This window comes from Theobroma cacao, chromosome 2 (genome assembly GCF_000208745.1).
Source record: "Theobroma cacao cultivar B97-61/B2 chromosome 2, Criollo_cocoa_genome_V2, whole genome shotgun sequence".
In the NCBI taxonomy this organism is placed as follows: domain Eukaryota; kingdom Viridiplantae; phylum Streptophyta; class Magnoliopsida; order Malvales; family Malvaceae; genus Theobroma; species Theobroma cacao.
The window spans coordinates 6,892,499-6,907,018 of NC_030851.1; the positions used below are offsets into that span (position 1 = coordinate 6,892,499).

Here is a 14,520-nt window from a genome sequence, read left to right on the forward strand (position 1 = left end):
CCCCCCCCCCCAGAAAAAAAAACCAGCAAAAGAAAAAGAAAAGAAAAGAAAATAGAGAGTGAAGGTTTTGCTTTTCTGCCTTCTTCCAGTCCTTTACTGTTAAAAGCTAGCTTTCTAGAGCTGTCTCTGGCATCACATTAGTTTATTCTAGGATGCAATTATAATTACTATAATCTACCTATATTTACTCAGGTTATTGTAATTAGACCATTAATCAATGTCTTGGCTGTGTCTGTCAATAATTTCTTTTCTCTGTGACCTGTTACTTGAAATGATTCTTATTTAAGGAGCCTTACTTATTATAAGCACTGTTAATCTGCTGAGCTTCTGATTGGTTTATCACAGTTGTATATATAATGCGTCATTTATCGTGAGACCCTATTAGTCTTTTATGCGTCTTTCATTTCTGTTGTTTGGCCATATTTACATATGTAGAATTGAGAGTTATGAAGTGGCCAAAGCGTGTGGTTTGCACGTTTCATTGTGGGCCAAAAGAAGTATCACTGGATTCTCCAAATTTGAAGTAGATCAAGGACATAAATGCTAATTGCTGGAGAAGATTTTAACCTTTTGCTTCTTTAGTTTGGCTCTTTAATTAGAACCATGTGAGCGTACTGGCCATTTGAACTAAGACCTGGTCTTCATTCAGGCTGGTCTCACCTTTCTTAACAAGGTGATTAGTAAGTAGATGGGCTCTGCACAAATGACCTTGTTTGCTGTTTGTCTCTGTTTTGTTATAACAATGACTGCCACTTGTTTCTGTTTTTTTCTCTAAATCCTGTTGTGCATTATTTAGTATTTATTAAACATTCTGAGACTGCAGGTGGATTATTCATGTACACCTGAAGAAGTTCAACAGCATTTCCAGTCTTGTGGGACTGTAAATAGGGTTACTATTCGTACTGACAAGTATGGCCAGCCAAAGGGTTATGCTTATGTGGAGTTCCTTGAAGCTGAGGCTGTTCAAGAGGCTCTTGTTCTGAATGAATCCGAACTACATGGCAGGCAATTGAAGGTAAAAGGAAATGCAATTCCTTTTCTTTTTCCTCTTTTTCTTTTAGGAGAAGAAAACATTGTGGCAGCTTTTCATTCACCATGAAAAATAGCAAATAGACTTGGGTTTTCTATTTTGAAACTTCCATTTCTTAAACTATATAAATGCGATGTGCTCTCTTGGTATCTATGTAGGTTACTGCTAAGCGGACCAATATACCTGGGATGAAACAATATCGTCCACGTCGGTCCAACCCTTTTATGCGACCTAGGGGTCCATTTATGGCTCCATATTTCTTTGCTCCTTATGGATATGGGTATGTCTTGCTGCTGCGGTTTTCTCATGTTGACTTGGGATTACCTTGTCATATCTCAATAAATTATTTTATTCCTGTTTTCAGTTTTTGCAACCTCAACAAAGGATGTAAAGCTTGATTGTGTGTATTGCAGGAAGGTTCCAAGGTTGAGAATGGCAACACGTTACAGCCCCTACTTTTAAATGCATGGACCATACTAGTAGTTCCAAATACCTTTTGTATCTGCTTCGCTGGAGTTATATTTTTGGAAGGATTATGAGGGGTTTGTTTCTTTTTCCATTAATTTGGTTGATGTGCCAAAACTATGCAAGAATTGTGGTCTAGCTTTCTTGGTGAACTATGCAACTCTGTTCCTTGGACTGCCATGTTGCTTCACCTAAATTAATGTTTTTCAATTATGCTGAGCTGCTCTTTCTGCCATGTGATTTTTTTTTTCTTAATAATTTTTTTATTGGTACTTGGTTTCTTAAGAATTTAATTATCAGCAGTCTATTGGGCGTTAAAAACCAGAAGTAAATTTAAAAATTTGGATAAATATGTGCATCTGCAACACCTTGAGAGGAGTCAGATGTTAACACATCAACACCGGGAGTAGGCATTGCCGGCTGCTATGCTTCGAGTCTGGTTGTTTGATTCAAGGACCGTCTTTTGCTTTGCCATTTATGCATGTTGGGCTTGAAGAACTAAATTATTAGGGTAAAAAAATTCACCATTCTAAGTTTTAATAAAAAATATAATTAGGTTTATTAGTTTTTGAAATAAATATTTTATTTTAAAAAAATATGTTCAGTTGAACATATAAGTTTAATCGTTAATCAATTATTGATATTTTTATTAGTTTGATCACGTGATAATATTGAAATGATAATTTTATTATTATTAATTTTAAAAATTATTATTTTATATTTTTATTAATTTTTTATTATTATTATATTTTTTTGAAAAAAGAAAAGAGCACCGATGCTCCCATAGCTTTTTTTTATATTTTTTAAAAAATATAATAATAATTTTTTAATTTAATAAAAAAGATATTTTAGTTCTTTTATAATTTTTGTTAATATTATTTACGATTTTGAGGTGGAATATCTATTTGAAAAATTAATAAATCCGTTTAAAATTTTAATTAAAATTTAAGAATATAAAAGTATTTTACCTAAATTATTAAGACCATTAAAAACAATTGATTTTTTTATTTTCCATTTAGTACTTTGTTAGGTTTATTTTCTTATCATTATTATTATGAATTGGGTCAACTACATTGTTGGCCTGTCAATCCCCCCAAATTCTATATCTTGCTCTGCATAGGAATTCCCTTATCAAGCTAAAACTTACCTAAAACGTTAATTGAAAATGGCTCATTTATCCAATTTTCTTCCTTAATAATAAAAAAACATATTTTAACGTTACAAGCATCAAATTGAGAGGAGATAATGGTTGTAACTCAGGAATGAACCGAACGAAACCAATGATATCCAGTGGACAGGCAGACACGGTTCTAAGTTGTAACTCATTCCAGGGGAAATCAGGTTGTCCGAGGTCAGTTACAGAAAATCGTTTTTGGGCAGTAAAATCCTAGCAAGCAAAGGAAAAGTATCATTCATTGTATCAGGCGCTCACTGTCTTCTCTTTATTCTTAATATAATATATATCTCTATATATATCGCCGTCTTCTCGTTCTGTATCTCTATTCTCTCCCTCTTTTGACTCTCTGGAAAAACGTGAGACCTAAGACATGGCTCTGACATCCCCATCTCTGCTCTCCTCCAAATCTCCTCTTCTCCCCCGCCACCATTATTATTGCCACTCTCTCCTCCCCGCCAAACTCAAACCCATCACAGCCATCCATTCCGCCGACCCAGCCAAGTCAACCATATCAACGGCGGCCTCGACCACCTCCCCATCAATCCCCATTAAATGGAGCCTTGACAGCTGGAAGTCCAAGAAGGCTCTCCAGCTTCCTGAATACCCGGATCAAAACGACCTCGTCTCTGTCCTCCAGACGCTGTCTTCGTTCCCTCCAATCGTGTTTGCTGGGGAGGCAAGGAGCCTTGAAGAGAAGCTTGGACAGGCTGCTTTTGGCAATGCTTTCCTGCTACAAGGTGGTGACTGTGCGGAGAGCTTCAAGGAGTTCAATGCTAATAACATTCGTGACACTTTCAGGGTCCTTCTCCAGATGGGTGTCGTCCTCATGTTTGGTGGCCAAATGCCTGTTATCAAGGTCCCTGCTTTTTCTTTGTTTCTCTTAGTTGGCTGTTTGGTGTTTTACTTTTTATTTTATTTTATTTTATGTTAGAATTGAGGTTGTGTTGGAAATCCTATCCTTTCATCAAGGATTTGTTATTGATTTGTATTGGTAGTTTGAATTTTATAGGTTGTCCTGTTTGTGTTGAGGTTTTTCATGATTTGACGAAGAATTGAAGTTGTGGGGGAGATTGTTTTGGTGGGTAAATGGCTGCTCTAATCAAGATATTTCTGATACTCTTGTTGATGGTTACGAGTAAGGTACTTGGTGACAAAGAGAGATTTTGTGGGTGGCGGAATTAGAATTATGGTAATCATCGGAAGCGGGGAGAAGACAGGGATGTTGTTGTGGACTCCTCCAAAATATTACTGGAACCTTTTATTATGCAGTTGAATAGATTTCTCAATTAGTTGATATTTGAGTTCTTTAAAGATGATATGCCTTGCTATTTGCCAATGCAAATTATTATTTACAATGGCAGTGAGATAATCTATCTAAGTTTGTGGTTATGATTGTTTAGGTGGGAAGAATGGCAGGTCAGTTTGCAAAGCCAAGATCAGATCCCTTCGAGGAGAAGAATGGGGTGAAGCTCCCAAGCTATAGAGGTGACAATATAAATGGTGATTCTTTTGATGAGAAAGCGAGGGTTCCAGATCCCCATAGGATGATCAGGGCCTATTGCCAATCCGTGGCAACTTTGAACCTTTTGCGGGCATTTGCTACTGGAGGGTATGCAGCCATGCAGAGAGTCTCACAATGGAATCTAGACTTTACAGAGAACAGTGAGCAGGGGGACAGGTGTTTTTATTTGCCTGAACTAAACCTTTTGTTTTATGCATCAAGAAGTTGGTCTATATGATGAATTGTTTGGCTTTTCCCCCTCTATCTATTTTGATTGTTATGAGTTTTTAACTAAAATGATGTGGTGTTTATTGAATCAGTTTTTGCAGTTTTATTGCACATCTAGGACACTTAAACTAATATTTGCCATAACTCATAACTACTCTTCCATCAACCCATTTCATCATTCCTAGAGGTGTGGCATCAGATACTGAAAGATTCCTCATTGTCTGTGATAGTGGTTCTTTTCATACTCAAGGAGAAGATCCATGGTCTTGAAGTTACTATTACAAGCTCACAAGTTGTGTTAGTATGATTCAGCAATTACATTACACAATTTTATGTAAACAACATTGCTGGGTGAATTACTCTATTGCCTTCTATTTCAAACATATACCTGGATGGTGAAAATATATTGATGTCATTACCGATTAATATCCATTGTTCAAGGTACATTTGATAGATGAAACCAACATTTGAGCAGGGTAACAAAGTTTGATTGTTAATATTCAAGAAGACTTTAAATGGCACTGAAATAAGTTGCTTTGCTAATTGATTTCTCTTGCATTACTAATGTTTTGTCAATTTCACTTTATAGCCTATTATATCTCAAGCCAAAATTAGAGGTTCAAATTCTAGGAGACTACCAAGCAAAAACTAAGCTAGCCATCACTGCAGTGTTTCACATTAATGACACAAATTTATTCCCATAAATTAGCTTGATTGAAGTTCAGTTTCTGCATTAGGTCCAATACCTGACAGAATGGCATTTCCTTTCTTTTTATTTATTACCTTTAGGTGATTTTCTCTTTAATTCTTCTTAAGATTTGAAATGATGAGTATATTAGAAGGGAAACGCTTTTGTTTTTTATTTTTCTGGGTTTTTTTTAGGGTTAATGTTTGTTTTATATGTGATGTTGCATCATTATCTGGGTGGAAAGTATTTTGCCTAAATATCTAGGAACCATTTGCTTGAAATTGCTGAACGCTTGCACTAGCTATCTTTTTAGAGACTTTTGGTATTTTTAATGTTGAATGAACATGTTTTTTTCGGTGTGCCTGAGCAGGTACCGTGAACTGGCTCACCGAGTTGATGAGGCTATGGGGTTCATGGCTGCTGCTGGACTCACAGTTGGTCACCCTATCATGACAACTACAGAGTTTTGGACGTCTCATGAGTGCTTGCTCCTGCCTTATGAGCAGGCACTCACTAGGGAGGATTCAACCTCTGGGCTTTACTATGACTGCTCTGCTCACATGCTTTGGGTTGGGGAGCGCACCCGCCAGCTTGATGGTGCTCCTGTTGAATTTTTAAGGGGAGTTGCTAATCCTCTGGGCATAAAGGTACCTTCCCTTGTTGTTCTCTTTCAGTTAAGTACACTAAAGTTTTTTTACAACGTATACTTAGTCTGGAATGAGATTAAAGCATTCAATAGATCATTGAGTACCTTTTTTTTTCTTTTGTAAAGCAGTTAATGTTGTTGGTGATTAACTTTGAATTTCGAGACAAAATGACTAAATGATAGAATTGTGATGCAGGTTAGTGATAAGATGGATCCTAATGAGCTAGTTAGGCTCATTGAAATTCTAAATCCTCAGAACAAGCCTGGTAGGATAACTGTCATTGTAAGGATGGGAGCTGAGAACATGAGAGTGAAACTTCCCCATTTGATCAGGGCTGTCCGCAGAGCTGGGCAGATTGTAACTTGGGTTAGCGACCCCATGCATGGGAACACTACTAAAGCTCCTTGTGGACTGAAAACTCGTTCCTTTGATGCAATTAGGGTATGGCTGCTATCATTTTTTATGGACTTATTTACAGTAGCTATTTCCATGTTGCTCAAGATTTCAAAACAAAACAATCCTACTTGGATAGTTATAGCGTGTCAGCTTTTGTCAAATCTGCCATCCTTATACAGAAGTGTTTGAGATAAGTACCAGTTCAATATCATAAGTTTAACCTAAAAGAAATATGTGAAGTGATTCTCGAAGGAAGCCGTTTGAAATATATAACTATTGGAACTCCAACTATTCACGAGTAATTTATGAAATCTTTCTTGATTTTTTAATTCCTATTATAATGACTGTGGTAATAATTTATGTTTTGTTAGGCTGAGGTGAGAGCATTCTTTGATGTGCATGATCAAGAAGGTAGCTATCCTGGAGGAGTTCATTTAGAGATGACAGGGCAGAATGTGACAGAATGCGTTGGAGGCTCAAGAACTATAACCTATAATGATCTGAGTTCACGCTATCACACCCATTGTGATCCAAGGCTTAATGCTTCTCAATCTCTAGAGCTTGCCTTCATTATTGGAGAGCGGCTAAGAAAAAGAAGGCTTGCATCACGGCACCCTCTGGCCTCCAATTGATAGTATATTTTGTGGTGGTTTCCTTATTAGTTTGCCTAGAGATAAAGTTAAATTGAGGGAAGAGGTTTTGAGGCTAATCTATGCATGAGGATTACAGCTAGTGATAGTATGGTTTAAGTAAGTTACATTGTTGCTCTAATAGTATTTTGAAGCTTTGTTTCAGAATTTGTTTGAGGAACAGGTAATGGTATGATTGTGGGATATGTAAATGGTATTTCTCCGTGTAAAATTGCTGCTTACAAGTCTGTAGAATATGTACATGCTTAAATTGCAATTATGTTTCTAGTCGACTTGGGTGCATTTGATGTGGGTTTGTATAATTGAAATGTGTGACAATTTTCTGGGGGTTAGAGCCTGGTAGAATGGGTGTTTGATTTGAAGAGGAGGAATGATGTTACATTAATTCCATAATGTTCATTTATCATTACTAAAGTATAGAAAAGAAAAAATTGATTCTCCCTTGCAAAAGCATGCTTCTTTGTAAGAGCATTAATAGATAGAAAAAGATAAGAAAAAACCTGAGGGGATCCCTTCCAGTAACCGCATGTAATGGAGAAGACATGGTGCACGAGAACTGTTTGATTGCTCTGCCTCTGACCTTATGATCTCAATTATTATTATTTTATTATGATTGAAATTGACGATAGTGTGGTCCTCCTTCACTGCCCATGAAATCCGTAAAATGTGGAAAGCGACTAGTAATGGTTTAATTATTAGGAGTAACTTTGAACTTTTATCGTCTCACACAATTCACAAGAATCACTCCTACTAGGCTACTACTCCCCTCCTCTCCTAGGTGCAATGACGAGAGCCAGAATATCAAGTTCCACTGGATCTTTCCACAACCCCATGACTGCCCATCAATTTCCCACACCTCACACTGAAAGCACCCTTTTTTCCTCGTGAAACACAAAAGCACCAGTAGCAGTAGTACAAGACCAGAGGTGTTGACAGCTCCCTCCCGGGAGCTGGGCTTGGGTTTTCCTGTTCCCTTGTGGCAATTACGAAATAGGGTGACATCAATCGCTCTCTCATTTCCTCATTGCTACAACTTAGGTGGTGCTAAAATTGTTTAATCCTGCTCATTAGAACATGGACACAAGTTCCCACATATTAAAACATTTAGACAGGTTTTTTCTCACTTTTAAAACGTTCAGGCAAATGGGAAATGGAACCTCTGAATTATGTCATCATGGTCTCCCAGGCCCCCAGCATCTTTCTCATCATTCACCCACAAACAAACAAAAATCCCCCCATTGGGCCCCCCCTCCTCTTTAACCGTGAGCTTATCGTCACAGTAAACAAACAAGTAAGAACAAAAATAACCCAACAAGTAAAATTTACTTTTCACTTCTTTAACATATATTTCTATTGCTTCTCATTATTATCTCACATTCACATTTCCCTCCCCCCATCATTTTGATTTTCTTTTTTCATACCAAACTAGAATTTACACGTCACGCAAAACGACAACAACCTAAGGTCCCTACCTCCCCCCTCCCCCCTCCCCCCTCCCCCCTCCGCCCATACACCATTCTCAAATATCTACATATCAATGCCACGATTACAATCATCGCTCCTCATCACTGATTTCCGCCACGTGCCCCATCACACAATCGTCTTGCAGGTTGATGTCTGTGGATCCCACATGGCAGGCAACAAGTATTTCCTTCCGTTAATCCCGTTTGCATTGTAGCTCGCCCCGGTACTCTTCTCCACCAGGAGATTACCTGGGTATCCCGGATACGAACCCGACCCGAATATCCCCGTGCAAGCTGAAACCGCTTCTAACGGTGCGTTTGCTGGCCCCTGGAAATACCCGTTATTAAAGGGATTGGTAACTGTGTTAGCCAGGAGGGTTGCCAAGTTAATGATCATTCCGTCAACTCCAACGTCTCCGTTGGGGGCAACTAAAGGTGGAGTTTGGGGACCGTAAATAGGCTGGTGAAACGGCCAGGCGCATTGACCAGGACACTGAGTCTCGGAGTTCCCAACCCAGATATAGGTTCCACGAATCGGGCCTCGGCCAACCCGCGTTGACCCGTGAGTCCCGCACCTCATGCAAAAGCCTTCCACGGAGACGTCTTTGGCCGTTAGAATGATGTTAATGGTATTGACGCCATTAAATTTGCTGGCCAAGGCTGGTAAATGAGGGTTTTTAAGGATTTTACCGAGTGGGTAATTTTCGAGGAGTATTTGTTTGCCTACACCTAAGTTGGATGCACCTCCCTTGTATTTCTCAGTTGTTTTCCACCACGATGATGAGGAAGGCAGTGTGGTCTTGTCGGTACTCAAAGAGTTGACAAAATCGACGATTATGGACCGTTGGATGGGAGTAAACTTCCCGTACCAGATAAAATTAACGGTGATTTTACCTTTTAGGAGTGGACCGTTATGGTACTTTAAAACGAGAGGTTGCTCTTGAACTAACTCGGAGGATGAAAGGTGGATGAAACAGAAGAGTAAGAAAGTGGCAAGGCAGTAAATAGAAGCCATGTGCAAGGGTAGAGGGGAAAGATTTAGTTACGAGAAAGCTGCTTGCTGAGAAAGATTGAGAGCGAAGAAGAGGAGTGAGGAAGGTATTTATAGCGGGTGCTTGAGACGGGGAGACAGCTGTATAAGCATAGGTGTCAATGTCAAGGCGAGCCACGTGGAGAGTGAGGATTGGGGTTCAAATGTGAAGAGGAGTTTGGCCAGGCTGTAAGGAGTTTGAAAGGGTGACGTGGTGATCTAAAGAGGGTAACGAGGGAGACTAGAGAGGCTTTTGCGTGTGCTTCCCGAAGGTGGCATTGGAGTTTTTTTCTTTAGTACTGAGTTTTTTAGAGCGGGTTGAGGCCGCAGGTATTGATGGTAGTGAGTAATGAAGCATTGAGCTTGTTTGATATTTACAACAAACCACCCCAAGAAATGATTCAATGCATCACACCACACCCGTTCCTACCCTACGCACTCAACTCTCATCGTTTTATTACGTCATTGTTTGATGACATTTTCAATTGAAACTGGGGAGACAAGGCTTTCTCCCGTCAATTCAGTGCCCTTTCTTCCTTTTTCTTGAGCCGGGGGGTGAACCAAGGGATTGAATGGCGTTTTGCAATAGTGGTTTCTTTTCGAATGCAGCAAAGAACAATTTATCTAGGTGGTCCCACCGATCATATTCAGAGAAGATCAGCACCATCGATTACTAACACTGATGCCGTGTGATGATAGTTTTACTTGGAGTCCTTAATCTTATCTCCTGAGGCGTGGGACCACAAACACTGCAGGAGGTGGAGGAGGCGGCCTATCCACTTCAAAATTTGAACAATCTTAAAAATCGGGCAGAGGAGCTAAGGTGTGCCCGTGGTGAACAGTAGCTACAGTACATCATAAATCCCACAGTGTCAGATAGTGGACCCCCCGTTAGAGTAGATGAATGATGACATAAGCTAAAGGTTTAGGTGCAGACTTCCATAAGAGTGGTGTTTCGGTATTTTAGGAATTTTAGTTTTATTTAATTTAGTTCTATTCCTATAGCCACCTAATGCTGCGGTCCCGATGCATCAACCTGTGAACTAGTTGGGGCCCCGCCCCGCAGTTTTAAGTGAAAAACATTAGTTTTAAGGTATTCTCATGTATTTGACTCGATTATATAAAATTAAAATATTTTGTAATCGAATTTAGATAAAATTTGGTAATAATTTCATTAGTTTTATCGAGTTTGAATATTATTTTTTGAGCATCTAATATTCGAATTTAATTATTTTTAAAAATTTTATAAATAAAAAATAAACTTATATTATTAATTAAATTAATTTATAAATTTATAATTATTAATTAATTGATAATAATATTTTAATATATTATTTTTATATATTGTGTTAATTTATAGAGATTATAATTACTATTATATATATACTTTTAGTATATATATTTTAAACATATAAACATATTTATTTTTTATTTTATGTTTATGTTATAAAAAATTATAACTTATAAAATTATTAATTATAATATATGTTTTCATTTTTATAAATTTATAAAATATATATTTAAAAAGAAATTGTGAGATTATAATAGTTTTGGAATCAACTTATTTTTTAAATTTCATGTAATTAATAATAAACTCATATAATTAATTAAACTTGTAATATTATTTAAGTTGTTCTTTAGATATTTGTTTTTAGTTATTTAAGTTGATATTTGAGATTTTTTTAATTATTTAAATTTAAATTTTATTGCTTGTGTGCTTTTATAAATTTAATTATTAATGAATTATATGGAATGTGGATAAAAATATTATTATAGATAAATACGGATACAGATTCAGATTTTGATAATTAGGTACCCATTGAGAGCATTTTAATAATTTTTTTACATAGTCGGGTATTTAAATGAATTCGGGTAATTATTAAATAGTGATGATGTATTAAGGTTCATGTTAGGGTAATAAATTCAAAAAATATTCATGTAATTATAAGGTTTAGGTATTTCATTTGCTAATCAAGTTTAAGTTTGGATACCTCAAAATTAACAGGTGCCTTACTCGTTGACATCCCTAAATAACATCACTTTAGTAATTTTTCATCAGATGTTATATTTTTTTAGGAGCTATATGTTTTGTATTTATTATTTTGATAACATTTTAATATAAAAAAATTTACAAATTTGATTATCAATCACGTTATATCATTACAGAATTAATACTATAACTAAATTCGTTGTAACTTGCTTTAAAAGAAACATTGGTTATTATTAAAACACCTAGTTGCAATCAGTGATAAATCTAGAATTTTGTATGAAGGGTGGCTAAAAATTAATCATACAAGCTCATAGATCAAGTCAATGGTTCGATTTGGAATAAAAATCAATCACTTTTGAAATAAAAGTAAATTATAATATAAAATTTCATTAAAATTTAATCACTTTTGAAATAAAATTTAATTATAGCATAAAATTTTATTAATAATTTAAATATAAGTTTTCAAATTCACCAATTTAAAGAAACATAAAATAGAAAAAAATTAATATTACATTAGGCATTGTAAGTTGTGCTCAACCTACTTTCATGTTTTCAAATTCATAAATGATTACACAAGAATAAAAAGGTTTAGTATATGTATAAAGGAGAAAAAAGAAAAAAGAAAGAACAAAAAAAAAGAAAAAAAGAAGAAGAGAATTTAGTATACTTATAAAGGAGAAAAAAAAAAGATAAAAAGAGAAAAAAAGAAAAGAAAAAAAGAGTTTAGTATACTTATAGCATAATATATAAAAAACCTTTACACTATTTAGGAAAATTAAAATAAGTTTTTATACTTTTATTACGTTTAATTAAGTGTTTATACTTTTATTTTGAACTAAATAATTTTTTTTATTTTAAGTCAAATAAAACTAATGATTGATTTAGTCAAAATTTTATTTATAATTTTATGTCACGTGATGTTGACGTGGTATGATAACAAATCATAATTAATGATGATGATATAACATATTGACATATCATAATTGATAATTACATGACATATTAATTTATTATAATAATATAATCATGTGATATTTTTTACTATCACATCAATGTCATGCCAGTATTATGTGGATATAAAATAATAAATGTATTTTGACTAATGATAATTAGTCAATCATTAATTATAAGAGTTTATTTGACTTAAAATAAAAGTAAAGAGATATGTTTGAACGTAATAAAATAATAAAAACTTATTCGAATATTTTTAAATAATTTAAGAGTTTATTTGAGTATTATATCTATCCTTATAACAGAAAAAAAAAGAAAATAAGAATTCTAAAATTTAGACAAAGAAAGAATTAACATTTGAAAGTTAATTTAAATTTCTTACCACTTCTCCAAACTAACTTATTTGCTTTTGTGTAGGGGTGGTAAAGCTATATATTATGAAATTTATACACATAAAAAAAAATTAAATTGAGAAGTTACGACCCTCTGCCCTTAGTTGTATATATGATGACTATCCATTTTGACTAAGATTTCAAGCAAGTTATTTTAAATTCAAATTTAAATGACAATATTAGCAAGTGTTTCAAATATATTAAAAATTTTTATGTATATGAAAACCTTTTAAAATTAAGTTATAAATTATAGAATAAAAAATAAAAAATCCTTTGTATCAAATTAATTTTTTATTTTTTAAAATAATATAAAATTTGAAGTATGAGGTATTTTATGTTTCACTTTATAATATTTACTTTTGAAGTAATATAAAAATTAAAAGACCTCACATAAAATTAATATTTAGATGAAGAATAATATTGAAGAAGGTTTTTTCATATTTTAAAAAATAAATATTTATTTTTGAAACATAAAAAAAAGAAACATTCAATTTAGAATTAAAAAAAGAATTTTTTATCTCGTAAATTTTAATATTTTTGATATTCGAACTTGATACTTTGACTTTAAAGTAGTAATTATCAGATAGTTTAATACAAAAATATACTTGACCTTTTTGTATATTTAATTATAGGAAAATAGGTGAAGGCAGCTAGCACGCATGAGGAAAAGGAAGCACAAAGTGGGATTGGTGCCCGTTGGTCCACTGTCTCGAAACAAGGGACGAAAAGTTGGGCTAACCCAACCCCACCTTTTATTATTTTTTTCAACATATTCATTTTTACTTGTTCATCAAGCTTTTCCAGAACGAAGACCCAAAAGAAACACTTTTTATGCTTTTTGGTAATGAAACTCCCAAAAGGACGGTGGCGGACTTGGTCAGAGTCCCAGTTCACCACATTTGACTCATTTTCACATTCGGTTTCAAAAAAAAAAAAGGTTTATATGTTTTTGTGTCAATGATGACAATGTTCTTGTCTATCTAGTTTAAGCTTAAGCGTTACATCCATGTCTTCAATTCAATAGCATTTACTTGTGATTTTGAAACTTAGTTTCACGTAAAATTGCTAACTGATCAATTTGATTTCTCTTTATACGATAAACTAGTAATAAAAGCTATGCTTCATTGTTTTGTTTGCAAAACAAATATTGTTAAACTACCGAAATTTACTAATAATACCACAGTTCCATTAGACCCCATGGGACGAGGGAGGAGGGTGGGTGTGGTTGAAAAAAGGGGGAGTAAAAAAACCGAAAATGGTAAAGAGTAAAATGAAAGAGATGATTCACGTGTGGGAGAGAAGGGTGGAGTCGGCACACAAGGCGACAAACTCTGAGTCAAAATTGGAGGGGAATCCGTGGACCCCATGGCCCCTACCCCTAGAATAGTAATGCTCATTGTTCTGTCTCGCATTGGCTATTAGCTTCACTTGACACGTGTTAAGTACTAAGAGGAGTATACTTGTGGCCCCCATCGTGGTCCCGCCCGTACACGACTTTTTTGTGCTGTGCGCAGTGCTAACAAGGGGATAAGCATAAGCTTTGTCCACAAAAGTTGTACCACATACATTGATATCATCCATTTGGGGTTTTGTGTTTTTTCGTTTCTTTTTAATTTGAAATGTGTGTGTTTTTTTTTTGTCTGGTCCATCTTTATTTCAAAGCATTTTGAATGTGAAATGCATTACCAAACAGGCATCTTTTCTTTTCTTTGGCTTCTTTCTTTCCTTGTTAGTTTCCTCCTGACATTTCTTTTCTTTCACTTACTGTCATTGCCCTTTTTATTACCCTGTTATGATGGAAATTAAAGTTTTGTAAATTTTCTGTTAGTTATCTCTAGAGGGGAAATATGGGAAGACTTGGTTATTGTAAACTCAAATTAGGTGGCTAATATGATTAGAGCTAATTAATCTG

General features: G+C 34.9%; 3 protein-coding genes across 3 annotated transcripts in view; 2 read left to right on the top strand and 1 right to left on the bottom strand.

The window, feature by feature from the left end:
- LOC18608259 (polyadenylate-binding protein 3) overlaps nt 1–1,730 on the top strand; it is a 5,049-nt gene extending 3,319 nt beyond the window's left edge. The window contains exons 4-6 of the mRNA XM_007042847.2: nt 824–1,015; nt 1,189–1,310; nt 1,444–1,730. Coding sequence (XP_007042909.1) covers nt 824–1,015; nt 1,189–1,310; nt 1,444–1,492 — 363 coding nt within the window. The 3' untranslated portion in view covers nt 1,493–1,730. The remainder of the gene's footprint in view (nt 1–823; nt 1,016–1,188; nt 1,311–1,443) is intronic.
- LOC18608260 (phospho-2-dehydro-3-deoxyheptonate aldolase 2, chloroplastic) lies at nt 2,741–7,167 on the top strand. Its single transcript, XM_007042849.2, has 5 exons — nt 2,741–3,528; nt 4,073–4,350; nt 5,460–5,736; nt 5,932–6,177; nt 6,504–7,167. Exons 1-5 carry the CDS (start codon nt 3,043–3,045, stop codon nt 6,762–6,764), a joined length of 1,548 nt encoding a protein of 515 aa, XP_007042911.2. The 5' UTR covers nt 2,741–3,042; the 3' UTR covers nt 6,765–7,167.
- Nucleotides 8,075–9,332, bottom strand: LOC18608261 (protein EXORDIUM-like 2). The gene has a single exon (XM_007042852.2). It carries the CDS (start codon nt 9,258–9,260, stop codon nt 8,373–8,375), a length of 888 nt encoding a protein of 295 aa, XP_007042914.2. The 5' UTR covers nt 9,261–9,332; the 3' UTR covers nt 8,075–8,372.